The sequence below is a fragment of the Lepisma saccharinum genome, chromosome 3, assembly GCF_977018435.1.
Source record: "Lepisma saccharinum chromosome 3, izLepSacc3.1, whole genome shotgun sequence".
Lineage (NCBI taxonomy): Eukaryota > Metazoa > Arthropoda > Insecta > Zygentoma > Lepismatidae > Lepisma > Lepisma saccharinum.
The window spans coordinates 70045872-70061749 of record NC_139231.1 but is presented as its reverse complement, the minus strand read 5'-3'; the positions used below and the strand labels follow the sequence as shown (position 1 = coordinate 70061749).

General features: G+C 37.2%; 1 protein-coding gene across 1 annotated transcript in view; it reads right to left on the bottom strand.

Moving 5' to 3' along the window:
• Pez (protein tyrosine phosphatase non-receptor pez) overlaps nt 1-15878 on the bottom strand; it is a 150221-nt gene that overhangs the window by 28903 nt on the left and 105440 nt on the right. The window contains exon 18 of the mRNA XM_083118730.1: nt 13257-13416. Within this exon, the coding sequence (XP_082974856.1) occupies nt 13257-13416 (160 nt within the window). The remainder of the gene's footprint in view (nt 1-13256; nt 13417-15878) is intronic.

Sequence of the window (15878 nt, the reverse complement as noted above, 5' to 3'; positions counted from 1 at the left end):
GTGTTACCTGTTTCCTGAATGCTCAGGAGGTTTGCATGGCACAACACAATGCATTGTAAACATGCCTAAGAGGCTTGAGACAGCTGAGAAAAACAACAAGTGAATGCCCTGGTCAACATGAAGCGTTCAGAGAGACTTTAATAAAAATAAACATACAATCTTAGGGATTGTTACGTTCGCGCCTTCTAGGAAAAATTTTCTCCTTTGAAAATTTAAAAATCGCAAAGCTTGACATGACTCAGGTTCGCCAATTCCATATATTTTCTTAAAAAACCAAATATACAAAAGAAATCTACCAAAACATAACTTTGTTTTGCTTGCCGTATCCCGAAAGAAAAATTTTCATTCCCTAAACATTATAATGAATAATACCCTTAATACTAACAAATTCGTATGTTTATACGATGTAAAAAACAATAATATATACTATTATAAGACTAGAAATCACAAACGTTCGTGTCGTTAAGCGAAAAAACTCTTAATGTACCACATTTTGTGCGTACGTACTGTTTATTATGTAGAATTGCTCATCCATTTGCTCCGAGTCAAGAGTCTGTGATGCCTCGCCACGCGGTAAAGATTCTGTGTCTCCCGCGAGGCCAACGGCTGGCTTTTGGGCTGGAGCGTCTTGCAAGATTGAACGAAATTCACAATGTTTATTTATATTGCCACTTGATATAGACTCTTCAAATAAATAGAAAAACCTTAAAAGGGTGCACAAGTAAGTACACGTAAGTAAGCATGTAAAACATTGTCACATCTCACTGTTTTGTCCGTGTGAAAGCCTGATTATATCAAAATGCGTATGTTTTACGAACTACGTAGCACTGCACTCCTAACATCGCCAAATGTCTAAACTTGCATGGCTGTGTTGCACATTCCAATGTATTATTATGCAATATTCAAATGCATATAGTGAGTTACACTGAAAACTGTCGCTGGTAAAACTTAATTATAGCGTTCAATTTTCTTTGCTACATTTGAACTGTACACTGTATACACAACTATGGCGTGGTGAATACCTTTGTATGACTGCTCACACAAATCAATAATCTTCCAAGTGACAAAACTATGTGCTTGAGTTATAAATATCAAATAAATGTGCTGCGAACAAATGTGTCGCTTTCAATATTCCATGTTGGTGATTAAAAAAAAAAAATAACAATAATACCTGCATGCGACAAACATATGCATAAAATATTGGCACTAAAGCATGCTTTCTAAAATGTTCGAAAGTGCTATAATAATGTTATTTGTATTGCTTGCATGTCCATTTATTATTCGAAGTGCAAAATTTCATCGTAAAAAAAAATTATGCACTAATTGATGCTAACACTGGTCAATTGACACCACTGGTGCGTGTCGCTTCCTTGTAGTATGATGTACACTTGCATGCATATAAAACTAGTTCTTATGCATGACACAAAACTAAAAATGTATATAAGATCTATGGCAAAGTATTGTTTCCCATAATGCATGTTAAATAACCAAATAGATACACATGATAGGAGCTCGCATGTGTATGTGTAGAAACACTTGTAGCACAATTCTGTAATTATTGTTTGTGACCAGAACTGCTGTTTGTAGAATGTATGTTTTGTCTGCTTCCTCTTCTTTCTGGATTGCTTGTCGTCTTGACTGCATTGGGGCAATGTAAAAATGTAGTAAATTACCCGTAGAACTTGGGAGAAGGGGAAAAATTGTCGTTTGAACTGCAAGCAGTGTGAAGGGAAATTTTATCTAGCTCCATCACTAGGTGTTGTTGATAATGTATAGTCTGCTATACTGGGAAATGCATGGTTGACAACATCCTTCCTGTAAAAGGTAGTCTCCGTGCAGTAATAGGTAGAAATGTCTGCATGTCTCCCTCGTAGAATGGTGGTGACGAGTCTCTTCTTGAAATAGTACTTAAAATGTCTGCATGTCTCCCTCGTAGAATGGTGGTGACGAATCTCTTCTTGAAATAGTACTTAAAATGTCTGCATGTCTCCCTCGTAGAATGGTAATCAGTCTTTCTGCCTGGTAATAGACTGCCTGCGGATGTCCGTCACGAAAAATGCCCATGGATGGTGTAGGCATTGCTTGTCCATGGTGCTCCGTATAGACAGGTTAGGTTAAAAGGAAAAATTATGACAAAGAAAGGAAATTGCAATAGGATGCGTATATATAATTCAAGTATGCATGTACACAAAACCAACTAATTTCCACTGCCTTTTCTTTAAAATTAAATGAAATTGTCTCATCAAAAATAAAATAAATTAAATAAATAAATAAAATAATTGCCATAACTCTTTGAAAATAAATAAGGAAAATTTAAATAAAATATCCAACCGTAATTAGAATATTAATGTCCATGATTAATGTGTTGCCTTAACCTATTAATTATTACTGCGCTGCTCTAAATTAACCTGTTTAGAAAGCTGATGATGTTTATACAAATAATATCCTAATGCTGATGTTAGTAATAAATTCCAAATAATAAATACTAATATAGACATGGGCATAGGGTTTAGAACTAATTCCTTAAATGAAATGCCCTTACTAATTGATTGATTAAGTTGCTTTAAAGCAAGTTCAAGCGGAGTCCATTGGGGAATAGTGAAATCAGATAAATTCTTTGGAATATTAGGTAGTAACTCAATTTCCTGCATTTTGACTTGTTCGAAAGCTAAAATTCTTGTGTGTAAAATTTGTTGATCCACAATAATTTGCGAAAAATCCTGATAATTAAAAAATAAAGATTCCCCTTCGTTAAGCTGAATTGATCTGTGCGTATTCAAATTATTATTCAAATTCTGAATAACAATAAATTGACCTGAACCTGATATTAAAATACCATTACGTGTCCTAATAAACTGGAATAATTTATTGTCAGTAATAGATTTCACTTCAAAATTACAAAATGTAGAATTCTTAACCAAAAATAAGTGTTGCAAGCATGTTCTAAATTTTGTTGAAATTCAAAAAATTTATTATGTTGTGAACCCTTAAAATAAATATGTATAAAATTTGTGTTGCGCAAAGCAAGCTATTAGAGTGCTAAAAGATTGCTTTGACAAGCCTCTAATGGCCTCCTAATAAATGATAGGCCGGTGCAATTTACCGTGGTTCAATATAATGCAATGTAAGACAAAATTTCAGTAAATGCTACTTCTGAGTTTCGTTGAAACTCCAGGTGGTAACAAAATATAGCATCAGGGAATTAAAAAGGTGAAATTCAAATTTGAAACACAATAAAAATAATAAAAACTTTCTCAATTTCCAATTTTCTTTAAACAAAAGAAATTTAACCACTCAAAACTTCTTGAGTCCGCCGTATACCTCAAATCACTTGGTCGTGTAAACAGACCCGCCGCGGAAAGGTATACTTGACTCATATAAGAATGGTGTGTCAATCCCTTAGGTATGTATAAACAAAATAGATAGAGAATAGTTATGCTATATATTACAATATAAATACAAATTAATAGTTATTACCTACTGTACTAACATTAACATGAAGTTAATCAGTAAGAAGTAATGAATTTATTGCTGCATTGTCGAAATAATTTCTCAAATTATAACATTTGTGGTAAACCACACTGTTTAAATTTGGAAAGGCTAACGATGCCGTGGCGACTTTTGCTGCACATGCCTGTGCCAATCACCGAGGCTTAGCCTGGCATGTTGCTAATAATCTTGATTACTCTAAGTGCATAAAGTGCTAAAATTGCCCTTTTGTAGAAATTTCCCTGATTTTATCAAAATTTCGTTTATCTCTATCCTGATTCTAATGAAAAAAAAAATACGTCGATTTCCCAAAAAATTTACTTACTATAAATATTTCTATGAAAAACGGGAAAATGTTGCGAGAAAAACGCAAAAAATTTCGTCTTGTTGTTCCTTAGAAAATTATTGGTCGTGATTAGTCTGAAGTGCATAAATGCGACGTTTTACGGAAAAATTTATCTATATAGAACAAAATATCCCTAACATTGTTTACATGAACTTCTATCGTAAAATTCGAGTTCTAATGGCTAAATGCTTAATTAAACTGGTCCCATGAAATTTTAGTGAGCGACCGCCACTGATGCGAGAAAATATGCAAAGCCTATGGTAAGTGTTTCTGAGCTTCTAGCGTGTTCAAAGTATTTGGGAGAGAGCTTCCGTGCGGAAAAGGAATTTGCAAATTCAGCTGCGATGTATTTCTGCTTATCGTTGCATTCCGACGTTGCTTGGACTTAACTGACTGAGTTCTCTACAGCGACAGGCGTGATCGGCGACTTCGGGTAAGTTCGGGTGCCGTCGGAGAGGTGGAGGGGAAAAGGTCGCTGCTTCGAGCAGCGGGCATAGGAACGGAGAAAGAAAAATGCAAGGCGATGGTTCGCTGATACATGGAATGACGCGTAACTGTTTACAAAACTTTAACTTACTACGAACAAAGTCTAGTAAGCGCTGCGGGAGTTCGAAATAAAGTCAAGGTCTTAGAAATGACGTCATAAATGGGATGGAAAGAAAAAAACTTCGTTGCGCTTACGACAGTGTGTTACCTGAACACTTCCGTGCTGGTAAAATAACAACAGTTGGGAAACTGTTAGCAAACTAAATAAAAAAAAAACCTTGCATAAAATACAATCAAACGTAAAAAAATGAATTATACTTAAAATTTGAATCGCAATTAATATAAAATTCTAGGTGAACATGAGGTCGTAGAAAATATGGTCTGTAAAAGATACAACAGGTTCGGGAACCTGAAAATTTGGCTTACTTTCTGCTTTTAAAGTAACACTTGAAACTTTCTCGACTTTTACTGGTGACTGATTCGCAAATAACTCTTTAATTTTTACAACTGGCTGAACACAGGGTGAAATATGCAATTCACTTTCCATTTTGCAACTGTTTTGATCAAAATTAGGACCCTTGCTTACGGCAAATGTCTGAACTCTATCTTTAACGGATAAAATATTCTTCGGCAAATCTATACTGTCGTCTTTAGTGACTAAACTATTTCTGGATACATCTTGAACTTCTAGTTGTACCCTAGGTTGAATAATAATGGACTGAGGGAGTGGAGGAGGAATTGGCGGGTGACTCGTTTTTAATGGTACCACTTCAATAATCGGTGCAACATCGTCGTAAATCTGATCAATGGACGGTGAATCATTATTAAGTTTGCTCAACGGTAACTCGTTGGTACACTCATGGTCATAAGTAATAGATTTCTTGCGGTGACATTGAAAATAACAGATTATGAAAATTATAAAAATACTAATAATAAATGTTGTTAATAATAAAATTGTAATTATATTATAAGGATAGTCAAAGGACTTGTTCAACAGATAAATAAAATTAGAAGCTTTTACGTATGGAAGAAATCCGTTTAAAATAACTAAAATCGCAATGATTTTCATGTTGCTTAGGCAATCAAAACAAACAGTTCTTCAAAACTAATACGTACTTTAAGCCTGCCTAGTCTAATTAGTAGATATTTTAACTCAACTTTTAATTATTTCTGACTCTAGGCTCAAATTATCTGCGTGATTTATTTATTCAATATAATTTATTTATTCTCTAAATTTATTAGCACTGTTTAACTTATGTTATTTTAAATTTTACTGCAAACTTATCTTATTTTAATTTCAGGTGTTATGTTTAAATACTTAAAATCAATCGAACCGTACTAAGGTACAAGGTAAAGGAAAAAATTGAGTCTGATTTACTCCTGACTACCTGAAATAAAATAATAATTATTATTTATGCGATCTTTAAATGCATTAAAATACTAACATCACTAAAACTTGAAGAATATTTAATTCTCTCTACTCATTTTAAAATATGCTTAGCATATTATTGTGGCAAAGCTTTAAACTAAAACCGTTGTGGTTTACTCATAATCATTCTGCGATGGCAGAATGGATTTCCAGGATTATCGGTAGCTATCCAATATCCGAAGGAAAATACTTGTTAGTGGAGCGCAATAAAATCTTGACGTCGACGTCTACATATTCATATAATATAAATATTCTCATAACTGGCGCTTAAAATAAACTTTGCTAATATAATCATATACCTTCTTCTGAAGAGTAACTATAAGATTCTAGTGATATGTCCGCTGAGCTAGTATTATTACATACTGCAAAAAAAAACTTTTGTGCCTAAAGCACATTATTAAATAATAAGTCTGCTTTTAATTGTTAATATTATTATTAGTGCTATTCTATGATAAATTATTATTATTATTATGTCATGCAAGTGAAATTAAAATGTTAAACCTGTTACTTATATGAATTTTCAATTTTAGTGACCATTATCCGTGCGTGAGTCCGCGTTGTCCTCTTGATGATCTTCATCTTCACCTGCCAAATTCTCTTCGCCTTCACCGTCATCTGGCACATAATATTTTTTGAGTCTCTGGACGGCAATAGAGTCCACTACTGTCTTTCCGCGCTTGTTCTGAAATTCCACCAGGTATGTATTCGGATTCTCTTCTCGAATAACTGTGGCTGGGCCTTTATAAATACCTGAAAAGCACCGTGCGGTTCCAATTTTCTGGGTGCTGTCAAAAATTAATACTTGATCGCCTGGTTGAAACTTGATCTGTTTCCTCTTCTGATCATAATATTTCTTCACTTCAACATGACGTTTTGCTAAGTTATCCGTAGCATTGGTTCTTGCTTTCTCCAATACTCGGAACCGTACGTCATTCTCCACATTTTCACAGCTTGGTGTGTGCAATGCAAGCTCCCAGGGCAAAGTGGGTTGGAATCCATGTACTAAAAAGAATGGGCTATACCGCAAATTCTGATTCCTGGTAGTATTGTAACTAAATACACTTGGCTGTAAATATTGGACCCAATCTGTGTGTTTTGAATTGACATAACACTTCATTATACTCTGTAAGACCCCGTGGTTACGTTCCGAAAGACCTATAGAGTTATGAAGACCGACTGGTGAAAACTTGATGGTGATTCCCAATTTATTGCCAAGTTCCTGGAAAAGCTTAGATTTAAATGCTGATCCGCGATCCGTGTAAATATCCTTCGGGGCCCCGTAGCGTAACACGATCTCTTCATACACAAATTCTGCTGCTGTACTGGCCGTACAATCTGCAACTGGTTTGGCTATTAAATAGCGCGTCCCAAAATCTGTTGCAGCGATTATGTATCGATGACGAAGATTGGATGAAGGAGGATAAGGACCTGAAAAGTCCAGGCAAATCCGCTGAAATGGCTTCTGTGCGGGAAAAGTGCACAATTCTCCTGCTGGTAAACCTGGACGGCGTTTATTCTGCTGGCATGTTATACATTCCCTAATTTTCCTCTGTATAAATAACTTCATATTAGGGAAATAAATTCTTGGTAAGGCCACATTGTAACACTTGGTAAATCCAAGATGAGAACCTCCTATGGGTGAAGCGTGGAGTGTCTCAATCACAGAATCACGTAACGTCATGGGAATGCATAATAATTTCTTGGTAGTAGCTCCTAATTTCTGCTGTCTATACAATAATCCATCTTCCAACACATGATGATAGACCTGCCTCTGGATGTATAGAGGTAATGTTCCATCGTCCCTGTCTGGATCCTCCAAAACTTTAATAATTGGGCCAAAAAATGAATCCTGTCTCTGATGTTCCGCGACATCTGTGCTTGCATCAAATAACGTAAGTGTCCTGGGTTCGGGAATGTCCTCTTCAGTGTTGCCATCCTCTATGTTTTCTCCACATTCTCTGCTGAGGGGATCGGCGATATTCTCCGTAGTTTTAACATGGATCGGTGTAAATGAAAAATCCTCCAAAAGGTTGCTCCATCGAAGAAGCTTTGAGCTCAAATTACGGGATGTCCTAATGTACGTAATTGCTTTGTTGTCCGTATATAAATCAAAATGGCGGCCAACAAGATAAAATCTAAATGATTTGAAAGCATATAAAATTGCTGTTAATTCTTGCTCAATAACACTCAATCTTTTTTCAGTGTCGGTCAACGTTCTACTGCAGTACGCACATGGCAAGTACTCTCCTTCTGCATTGGGCTGCATTAATACGCCACTGACCGCATGAGATGAAGCATCAGTGAAAACCTTGGTGTTCTTCGCTGGATCGTACGGTAACAAAACAGGTGCAGTAATTAGAGCTTCCTTTAATTTCTCAAATGCCGATTGTTGTTCAGGACCCCATGTAAATTTCTTGCCCTTACGAATTAAACCCTGTAATGGTGATGCAATATCAGAAAAATTCTTGACATATTTCCTCACGTAGCTGCAAAGACCTAAAAACATTTTAACCTTCTTCGTGGTGGTGGGAACCTTATAATTCTTAATGGATGACAGTATTCTATCACTTATACGATAGCCATATTTGCCCACATTGTGGCCCAAGGCAATTGTCTCATAATATCCAAATGAACATTTAGGTACAGCCAATTTCAATCCGGCAGATCGTAAACATTGAAACATTTTCTCTAAATTGACCAACATATCCTTAAATGTATTGGCAAAAACAAACATGTCATCGATATAAAAGGCAAAATTATTGTCGTTCATCCCCGCTGTAGCGAGCTGAACACATCGGGTCATTGCCGCAGGAGAAGTCACATGTCCCATAGGTGTAAAGTTCATCGCAAATTGTCCCCTGGCTGGTATAGTAAAGGCAGTGTACTTTTTCGATTGTTCTTCTAATGGTATTTGAAAAAATCCTTGTTTCAAGTCAGCACTACAGTAGTAGCTCTTACCGGCCATATTGTGCAATATCTCTGAAATATTTCCTATAGAAACTGCATCGAAAACTGACCTAGCATTTAGTAAACGGAAATCCTGCACCATGCGATAAGCTCCTGATTTCTTCTTGACAAGAAAAACTGGTGAATTGTAGGGTGATGTCGTAGGACTGATGACCCCCGCTTCTAGCAAGTTGTCAATTTGCTGGTTAATTTCCTTACGCAGGTGAACTGGTATAGGGTAAGCTGGGACGTGAAATTCCGAGTCGTCCTTTAACTTTATACGATGCGTATAATTAGTGGCACAACCAATGTCTTGCTCAGACCAAGAAAATACATCTACATATTTCTCTAATAATTGTCTAAGTTGCAACTTCTGATCGGGTTCCAATGCTGGATTAATATCAAATTTAGTAATGTCGTGCACTGGTTTTGTCACGGTGCCAGTCTCCTTGGTCACCATGACGTTAGGTCCTTCGTCGTCTGCAATATGACGCGAAGCTGGTACTGGATTTTGCCATGCCTCTGCGGTACCTAAGCGTGCCCCTTTCCTAATTTTAATTTTGTAAGAATTTGGATTAGTGATCCAAATTAAAAATGACTCCGGATTTACAATGGCTCGAGGCACCATTAAGCCTGTGTCCATTTGAAACTGTAAATCTGGTTCCAAGTAAGTTAAATTTTGATTACTAGAATTTGTCAATTTGACAGGAATACACAAATGAGATCTAGGTTTGATTCTGATTTGTCTGGAAGTTACAAATTCCGGCACATATAAATCCCTGATCAGACTAGCAACTTTTATGGAAACGTCAAAGGTCTTTCGGTGTTCCGTCCTTAACTGGTTTCGCGGAGGAGTACCAAATCTCCTCAATGTGAGTCGATTTTGATCAAAATCCAAATTTGCCTTATGGGCTCTTAAAAAATCGTTTCCTAGGATTGTCCCATGTTCAAAATTTGGAATCATCCGAAAAGGATGGGTAAAATTACGGCCGTTTATTGCAAAAGTTAATAGGACAATCTCTTTAATTTCAATTTGTTCTTTTGCTACTCCCCTTATGGCCGTATGAATTTTAAATCGTTTGGCGGTTGAAGGAATGCCTCGATCACTGGTGACGGATACTTGGCTTCCGGAATCCACGAGAAACCTCTGACGTTGTCCCCCTAATACTGCATTAATATAAATTAATTCCTCATAGGGGAAAGTAGAGACTGATATCTGTTTGCCAACGAAATCTGCGCATACGTCTCTTCTATGGGCAGTCATTGTTCGTTTAAAGCCTCCGTGTTCTGAAAACAAGTGGCTGCTGTGTGATTAGGGTAATTACAAATTGAGCAGCGTGGTCTCCCCCGTTGCTCTTCCCTGTTTTCCTGGTCTCGCCCTGCTGACGACGAGGAACCCCGCGAGTTCTGTCCGCGGAAGTTTCCACGTCCTCGCCATTGTTGGTTATTACCATATCGCCTATTGCGATCTGAGTTGTTGCCCTTATTATTACGTCCATTCCTGTACCCCCTATTGAATTGTCGTCTATTATTATTACCCCGATAGGAGCCTCTATAATTGTTACTTGACTGATAATTATCCTTATTATAATGTTCTCTAAATTGTTTTGGAGTAGATGAGTCGGTGCCAGGGTGCTGCTTTTGATCCTCCATGCTATCCAATCTCAAAGTGAGACTGGCTAATCTCGCTTCCAGACCAGTTTCCTGAGCCTGGACTTGAGCTTTGGTATTGTGAGGATTGTTAAATAATTTTAGTTGCTCAACCTCCTTTTGCAATGCTTTGAATTTTGCCTCAAAGTCTGAAGTGGGTCGCGCTTGCGCTGACTCAGCAGTAGCCAGATTGTTACTCTGCAGTAAAATCTGCTGCTGTTGCGAAAGTGCTGATGGATTATGCAAAGGAGAGAATAAACTCTCTCTTTGATCTTCGTACCTCAATTCCTTCAGCTTGCGCTGTCTCATCAAAAATTGGAGTTTCTCAAAGGATTTTAAATCTTTAAGCAACCCATGCACGGACTCATACTCCTTATGGTGGATATCTTTCATATAATCCACCTGTAAGCCTAATATGATCTGTTTGATCTGTTGTTGGATACTCATTTTAGGGTCTGCCTTGAGTAGAAGTAATTGTTTGTCCCGAACATAATTCGTAACTGGCTCAGTTTCTTTGTGTAATCTATATCGAATTTGCTCCTCGATCTGGAGTTGATCCAAGGACCCTGTAAATTCGTCTTTAAATTTCTTCTGTATCTCCTCGTAGGTAACTTCCTGATTTTCTGTACCATCTTTCCAGGTCTGGAACCATCGTAATGCTGGCCCGGCCAGAAGGGCTGGAAATAATTCCTGTTTACGGGCATTATTCCATCCATTTAATATGGCAAGGCTATCCACTTTATCTAAAAATTTTGAAACGTCCTCCCCGGCTATCCCCTGAAATGGGATACCCTCTAAAATAGTTGGGGGAACAAACTGCGACTGAGCCATTGTTGCGAATTGTGTTTGGTCTAAATCTCTAAAATCCTGATCTTGTAGCTCTGATTGTGGTTCACATTTCTGTTTTTCCAATAATTCTCGCTGAAGGCGTCTAGTTAAAATTGGGCTACGTTTAAACTTGGGGGTGGAACTTGCAGCTGGACCGCTGACATCTAAATTAAAACTTGTAGTCCCTCGTGCTATATCTAATAACTGATCTAATGTTTCGTCGAGTTCATCAGCAAGGTGAAAGCTCGACATCTATCATGGCACAAATAAATTCTTCTCCCCCCATAAATGCAAAAGCTGTAAGCCCTATGTATTTTCAAAATTAATTTTGGCAAGGACATACCAAAAAACTAAACAAATGAGCCAAATGTTTGGAGTGGGTAACAAACTAACACTCCACTACGTGTCAAAATTTGGGGTGGGGTTTAAATCCTAAACTGGTTAACAAACTCTTTTCTCATCACATTTCCGCGAAAATGGATGAAAGCCCTAAGCACCTCCATCCACGTGTCATTCTATAGAATGAAGGGATCTGAACCAGTTAACTGATGGGGTGATGTAAACTACTCATCATTCATCCTCTTGATGAGACCACTCGTCATTGACATGACGAGTCATTGCTTGGCATGCGAAAGGTACAAATTACACAAAGGAATTAAACTACTGAAAAGACAATGGTCACTCGTTGGATTTTGTGAACCGTTGAACCTGTATCATGGCTGGGTGTAGGATAATTACCTGTCTAACTGAAGTCTCTGAGCTGAATCAAAATAGCGAAGTCCTCTGTAAGCTTCTAACTTGTTGACCAAAGCGTGCTTCCACTATCGACCTCCTGCCTTGCTGACCACCTCTCTCTACCAACTCCATTCCCAAAGTTCAGTCACTTCCCAGCTTGTCTCACCTCTATATTCCCTGGCCATCGAGCTCTTCCTCGATGCCGAATCGCCGAATCGTGTTTATTATCATAATTGCTACCATGCAAACCGCTGACACCAAACCCAGAAGTGTTACCTGTTTCCTGAATGCTCAGGAGGTTTGCATGGCACAACACAATGCATTGTAAACATGCCTAAGAGGCTTGAGACAGCTGAGAAAAACAACAAGTGAATGCCCTGGTCAACATGAAGCGTTCAGAGAGACTTTAATAAAAATAAACATACAATCTTAGGGATTGTTACGGTTTCATATTTAACCTAAAAAGAAAATAACATGTACTTAAAGAAACTTTCTTGGCTAAACATTAACAATAGAAGAAAATACTTAACACTCACCTTGATGCACAAAATACTTAAGAGTGCCCCCCCCCCCCCAAATACTTCTTTGATAAGATATGCTCTCCTAGAACTTCGGTCGAACATCATATCTGCAAGAAGCACAATCTAAAAATCCCCAAACATAAAACTGCCACATATAACAAGTCCTTCATTGTTACAGGGATAAGGGAATGGAACAAACTGCCTGCAGCATTGACTAACATTATTTGCCATCAAAGTTTTAAGAGACAACTAAAGAACTTACTATTGTCCCAACATTAACCTTCATATGTAAATAATTGCACCTGCACTTACACATCACATAATGCATATCATACCAAACACCCCCCCCCCCCCCACCACACACAATGAACTACTGAATACTTATTACTTATCTTTTATACTTATCAATTCAATGTATCATTTTATTATTGTATAATCTTTATATTATCTTTGTTGTATTATCATGATCAATGTGTTTTTTTTTCTATGTTTTTATTCATTTATTGTATCTTTGACAAGGGTTGGTTGTAAGAACGGCCCACAAGGCCGAAACACGCCTGCTTAAATAAAGTCCATTCTATTCTATTCTATTACCAGCAATTTTATCAACAAACATATGCATCAATAGACTTAAATCAGCTGATACCACTACATTACAGATTAATCTAGCCCATCTCTAATTTTTATTTATATTGCACATTACAGTAATGAGTACTCTATTACTGTCAGTTTATCAGAAAACATTATCTGATCCTGATTCCTTCCTTCAAAATCCAGGGATATGGAATATTCTAGAAAAATGGTACATAGAAACAACTATACTCACCTAAAAAATGGCTTGTACTGTGAGGACATCCCTGATCTCCCCATTCAGTGTACTGGAGATGCCAAATGGGGCGATACTGCCTTGAGGCTTTGTTGAACAATCTCAGCTTTGTAGTGATGCAGTGGCCAGTTTCTTGGGAAAACTGGCGCCAAATCTGAAACTAGGGGACAGGAAAAAAATCATTAAATTTCTTAGCAATAGTCACATGCTTCATTATAATAACTTTATTGTGCCACATATTTTTGATGTCTACATTTCAAGACCTGACAATTTCATTAGGATTTTGGTACAATTTGGCAAAACATCTTCATGTTTCATAACTTACTGGCAGATAGTGTTCCGACATGGATGTTTAATCTGACTGCAGATTTCAGTACTTTGACATTCTCCTTTACAGGTTTTATATAATTTTAGCAAAATTAATGATAATTCAGCTTGAAATATAAAAATCCAACAACACAACAAACAGATGAATAAACTACAGCAGCACAAACATACAAAAGACAGGCAAATAAGCTTCAATGGTATACCTAAAAGGTTTTGGTAAGTTTAAGCAAGTCAGGAGTCTGAGAAAACCTAGTGAACACTTGACATTACAATGTGGATTAATACATCAACAAATTCACTGAAATGTTGATAACATATAAATAGACTTTTCACATTTACAGTAGCACCAAATCGTGTGTATTCCCAGAAAGTGATTGTAAGTAGATGAAACACATTTTTATGCACTGTAAGTCACAAAATAATGCATATTTGGTCTTTTACATTATTTTTAGTCGAATTTCACCACTTTATATGTGTATATAGTGAAAAATCCAACACTACATTTTTGGAACTTTCCTGGATTTGAATCTGCGACATATTACACCAAAGTCACCTTGTAATCAAGGTCCTGGATATGATACCCAGGGGAAGCAAATTGTACAGTGGTTTGGATCCCACTGTAAATTGTGGGTCGAGTCCTGATTAAGTCTATCTCAGTATAAAGTGGTCAAATTCTTGGCTTGTACAAAGGTGAGTACATAAACCACTCACCTGTGTGTCAGCTCTGGTTTAGGGTCTATGCAACAGTTTTCTTGCTGAGTGTGGAGTATGTAATATGACTTGGGTTTAAAGAACAAAGAGTTGATAACAAGGCCTATTTAAAAAGTTTTATATTATGTTCTTACTCCATTTCTTTTCTCCTTTTGTTCCCTCTTCCGCTAATGTTTTTGTTTCTCTGTAGCTTTTGAAATTCACATCTTGAGCACTTGATACACCATCCTGGGCCTGCCAGTATGTTTTTCCCTTCTATTCTTCATTCAGTTACTGTTTTAATACCTTCATGGCTCAGGATATGGCCTATCATTATGCAACTTCTCTGGTCAACAAATTTCCACAGGCTTCCCCTGCCATGTGCACATTTCAAAACGTCTTTGTATGTTACCATCTACTCATTTGACCTACATTCTCCTGTAGCAACACGTTTCAAAGGCTTCCAGTCTTTTCCATTCAGCTTCACTCACTCTCCATGTTTTTGCATTCAAGTAGTGCTATGCTTCAGACAAATGCCTTTAGGAATCTCTTCCTTGTTGCCAAATCTATGTTAATAATGGTTACTTCTGGTAAAAGAATTTCCTTGTTTGTGCTATACTACTTGTGATCCATTTCCAGCATCTTCCATCGCTAGTTATTGTACTCCCACGACAGCAACATTCCTCTACTTCATGATCCTATTCTCCACTCCACTTAGGGGCTGAGGTTTTCTGCTGCATACCATTGTCTTTGCTAAATTTATTTTCATTTTATATCCACTCTGAAGGATTTCATCCCATATACCGTATATACGCGTGTATAATGCGCGTGCGTGTATAATACGCACCCTCGTTTTTGATGGGGAAACGCAACAAAAAAATATATCTCGTATATAATGCACAGTATAAGTCAGGTCCCAGAAATGGCTGTCTTGGTGTCAAATTAACATATGTATTTCATTTAAAATTAATCAGTAGATCATAAAAACGAGCTTTTCCTTGCTTTCGTAGCTGCTGCACGCTTTTCATAGGAGAGGAGGGAGCAAAGTTATCAACCGCCCATTCAAGATCGCAGTGCATGATGCTTACAATAGATGGACGACATCAAGGAAGCATGAACTCTCATCAAGCAGGGGGGGGGGGTGAGGCATGTAACTCCATCACCCTGGAAATGGTGATTGAAAGTTTTAAGGTAACGGGAATATCGAACAAGATGGATGGAAGCGAGGACATTTCAGACACCTTGTATTAGTAACTGGGAGTGAATGACGAAATTAAGTGTAAACATTATTTATTTATTTATGTGAGTCAAGCTGCAATAGTGCAGTAAATATACATTAGTTATAAATATTTGGTAAGTGTTGACGTAATTATTTTACCTTCATATTTGTTACAGTCAACTCTCGATACAATGACCTTTCACAGTTCCCCGGAAAAAGGTAGTTATTTAGTAGGGGTCGTTATTGGAATTTGCACCAATAATGATTATCGGAGATAATCGGGCAGAATGAATGTTGGATTTAATACGGGTCTACTAGAGCATTGTCTGTTACAAGATGAACTGGTGAGATATCATCTCTCGGAAGATCTTACCTTTCTAGGCCAA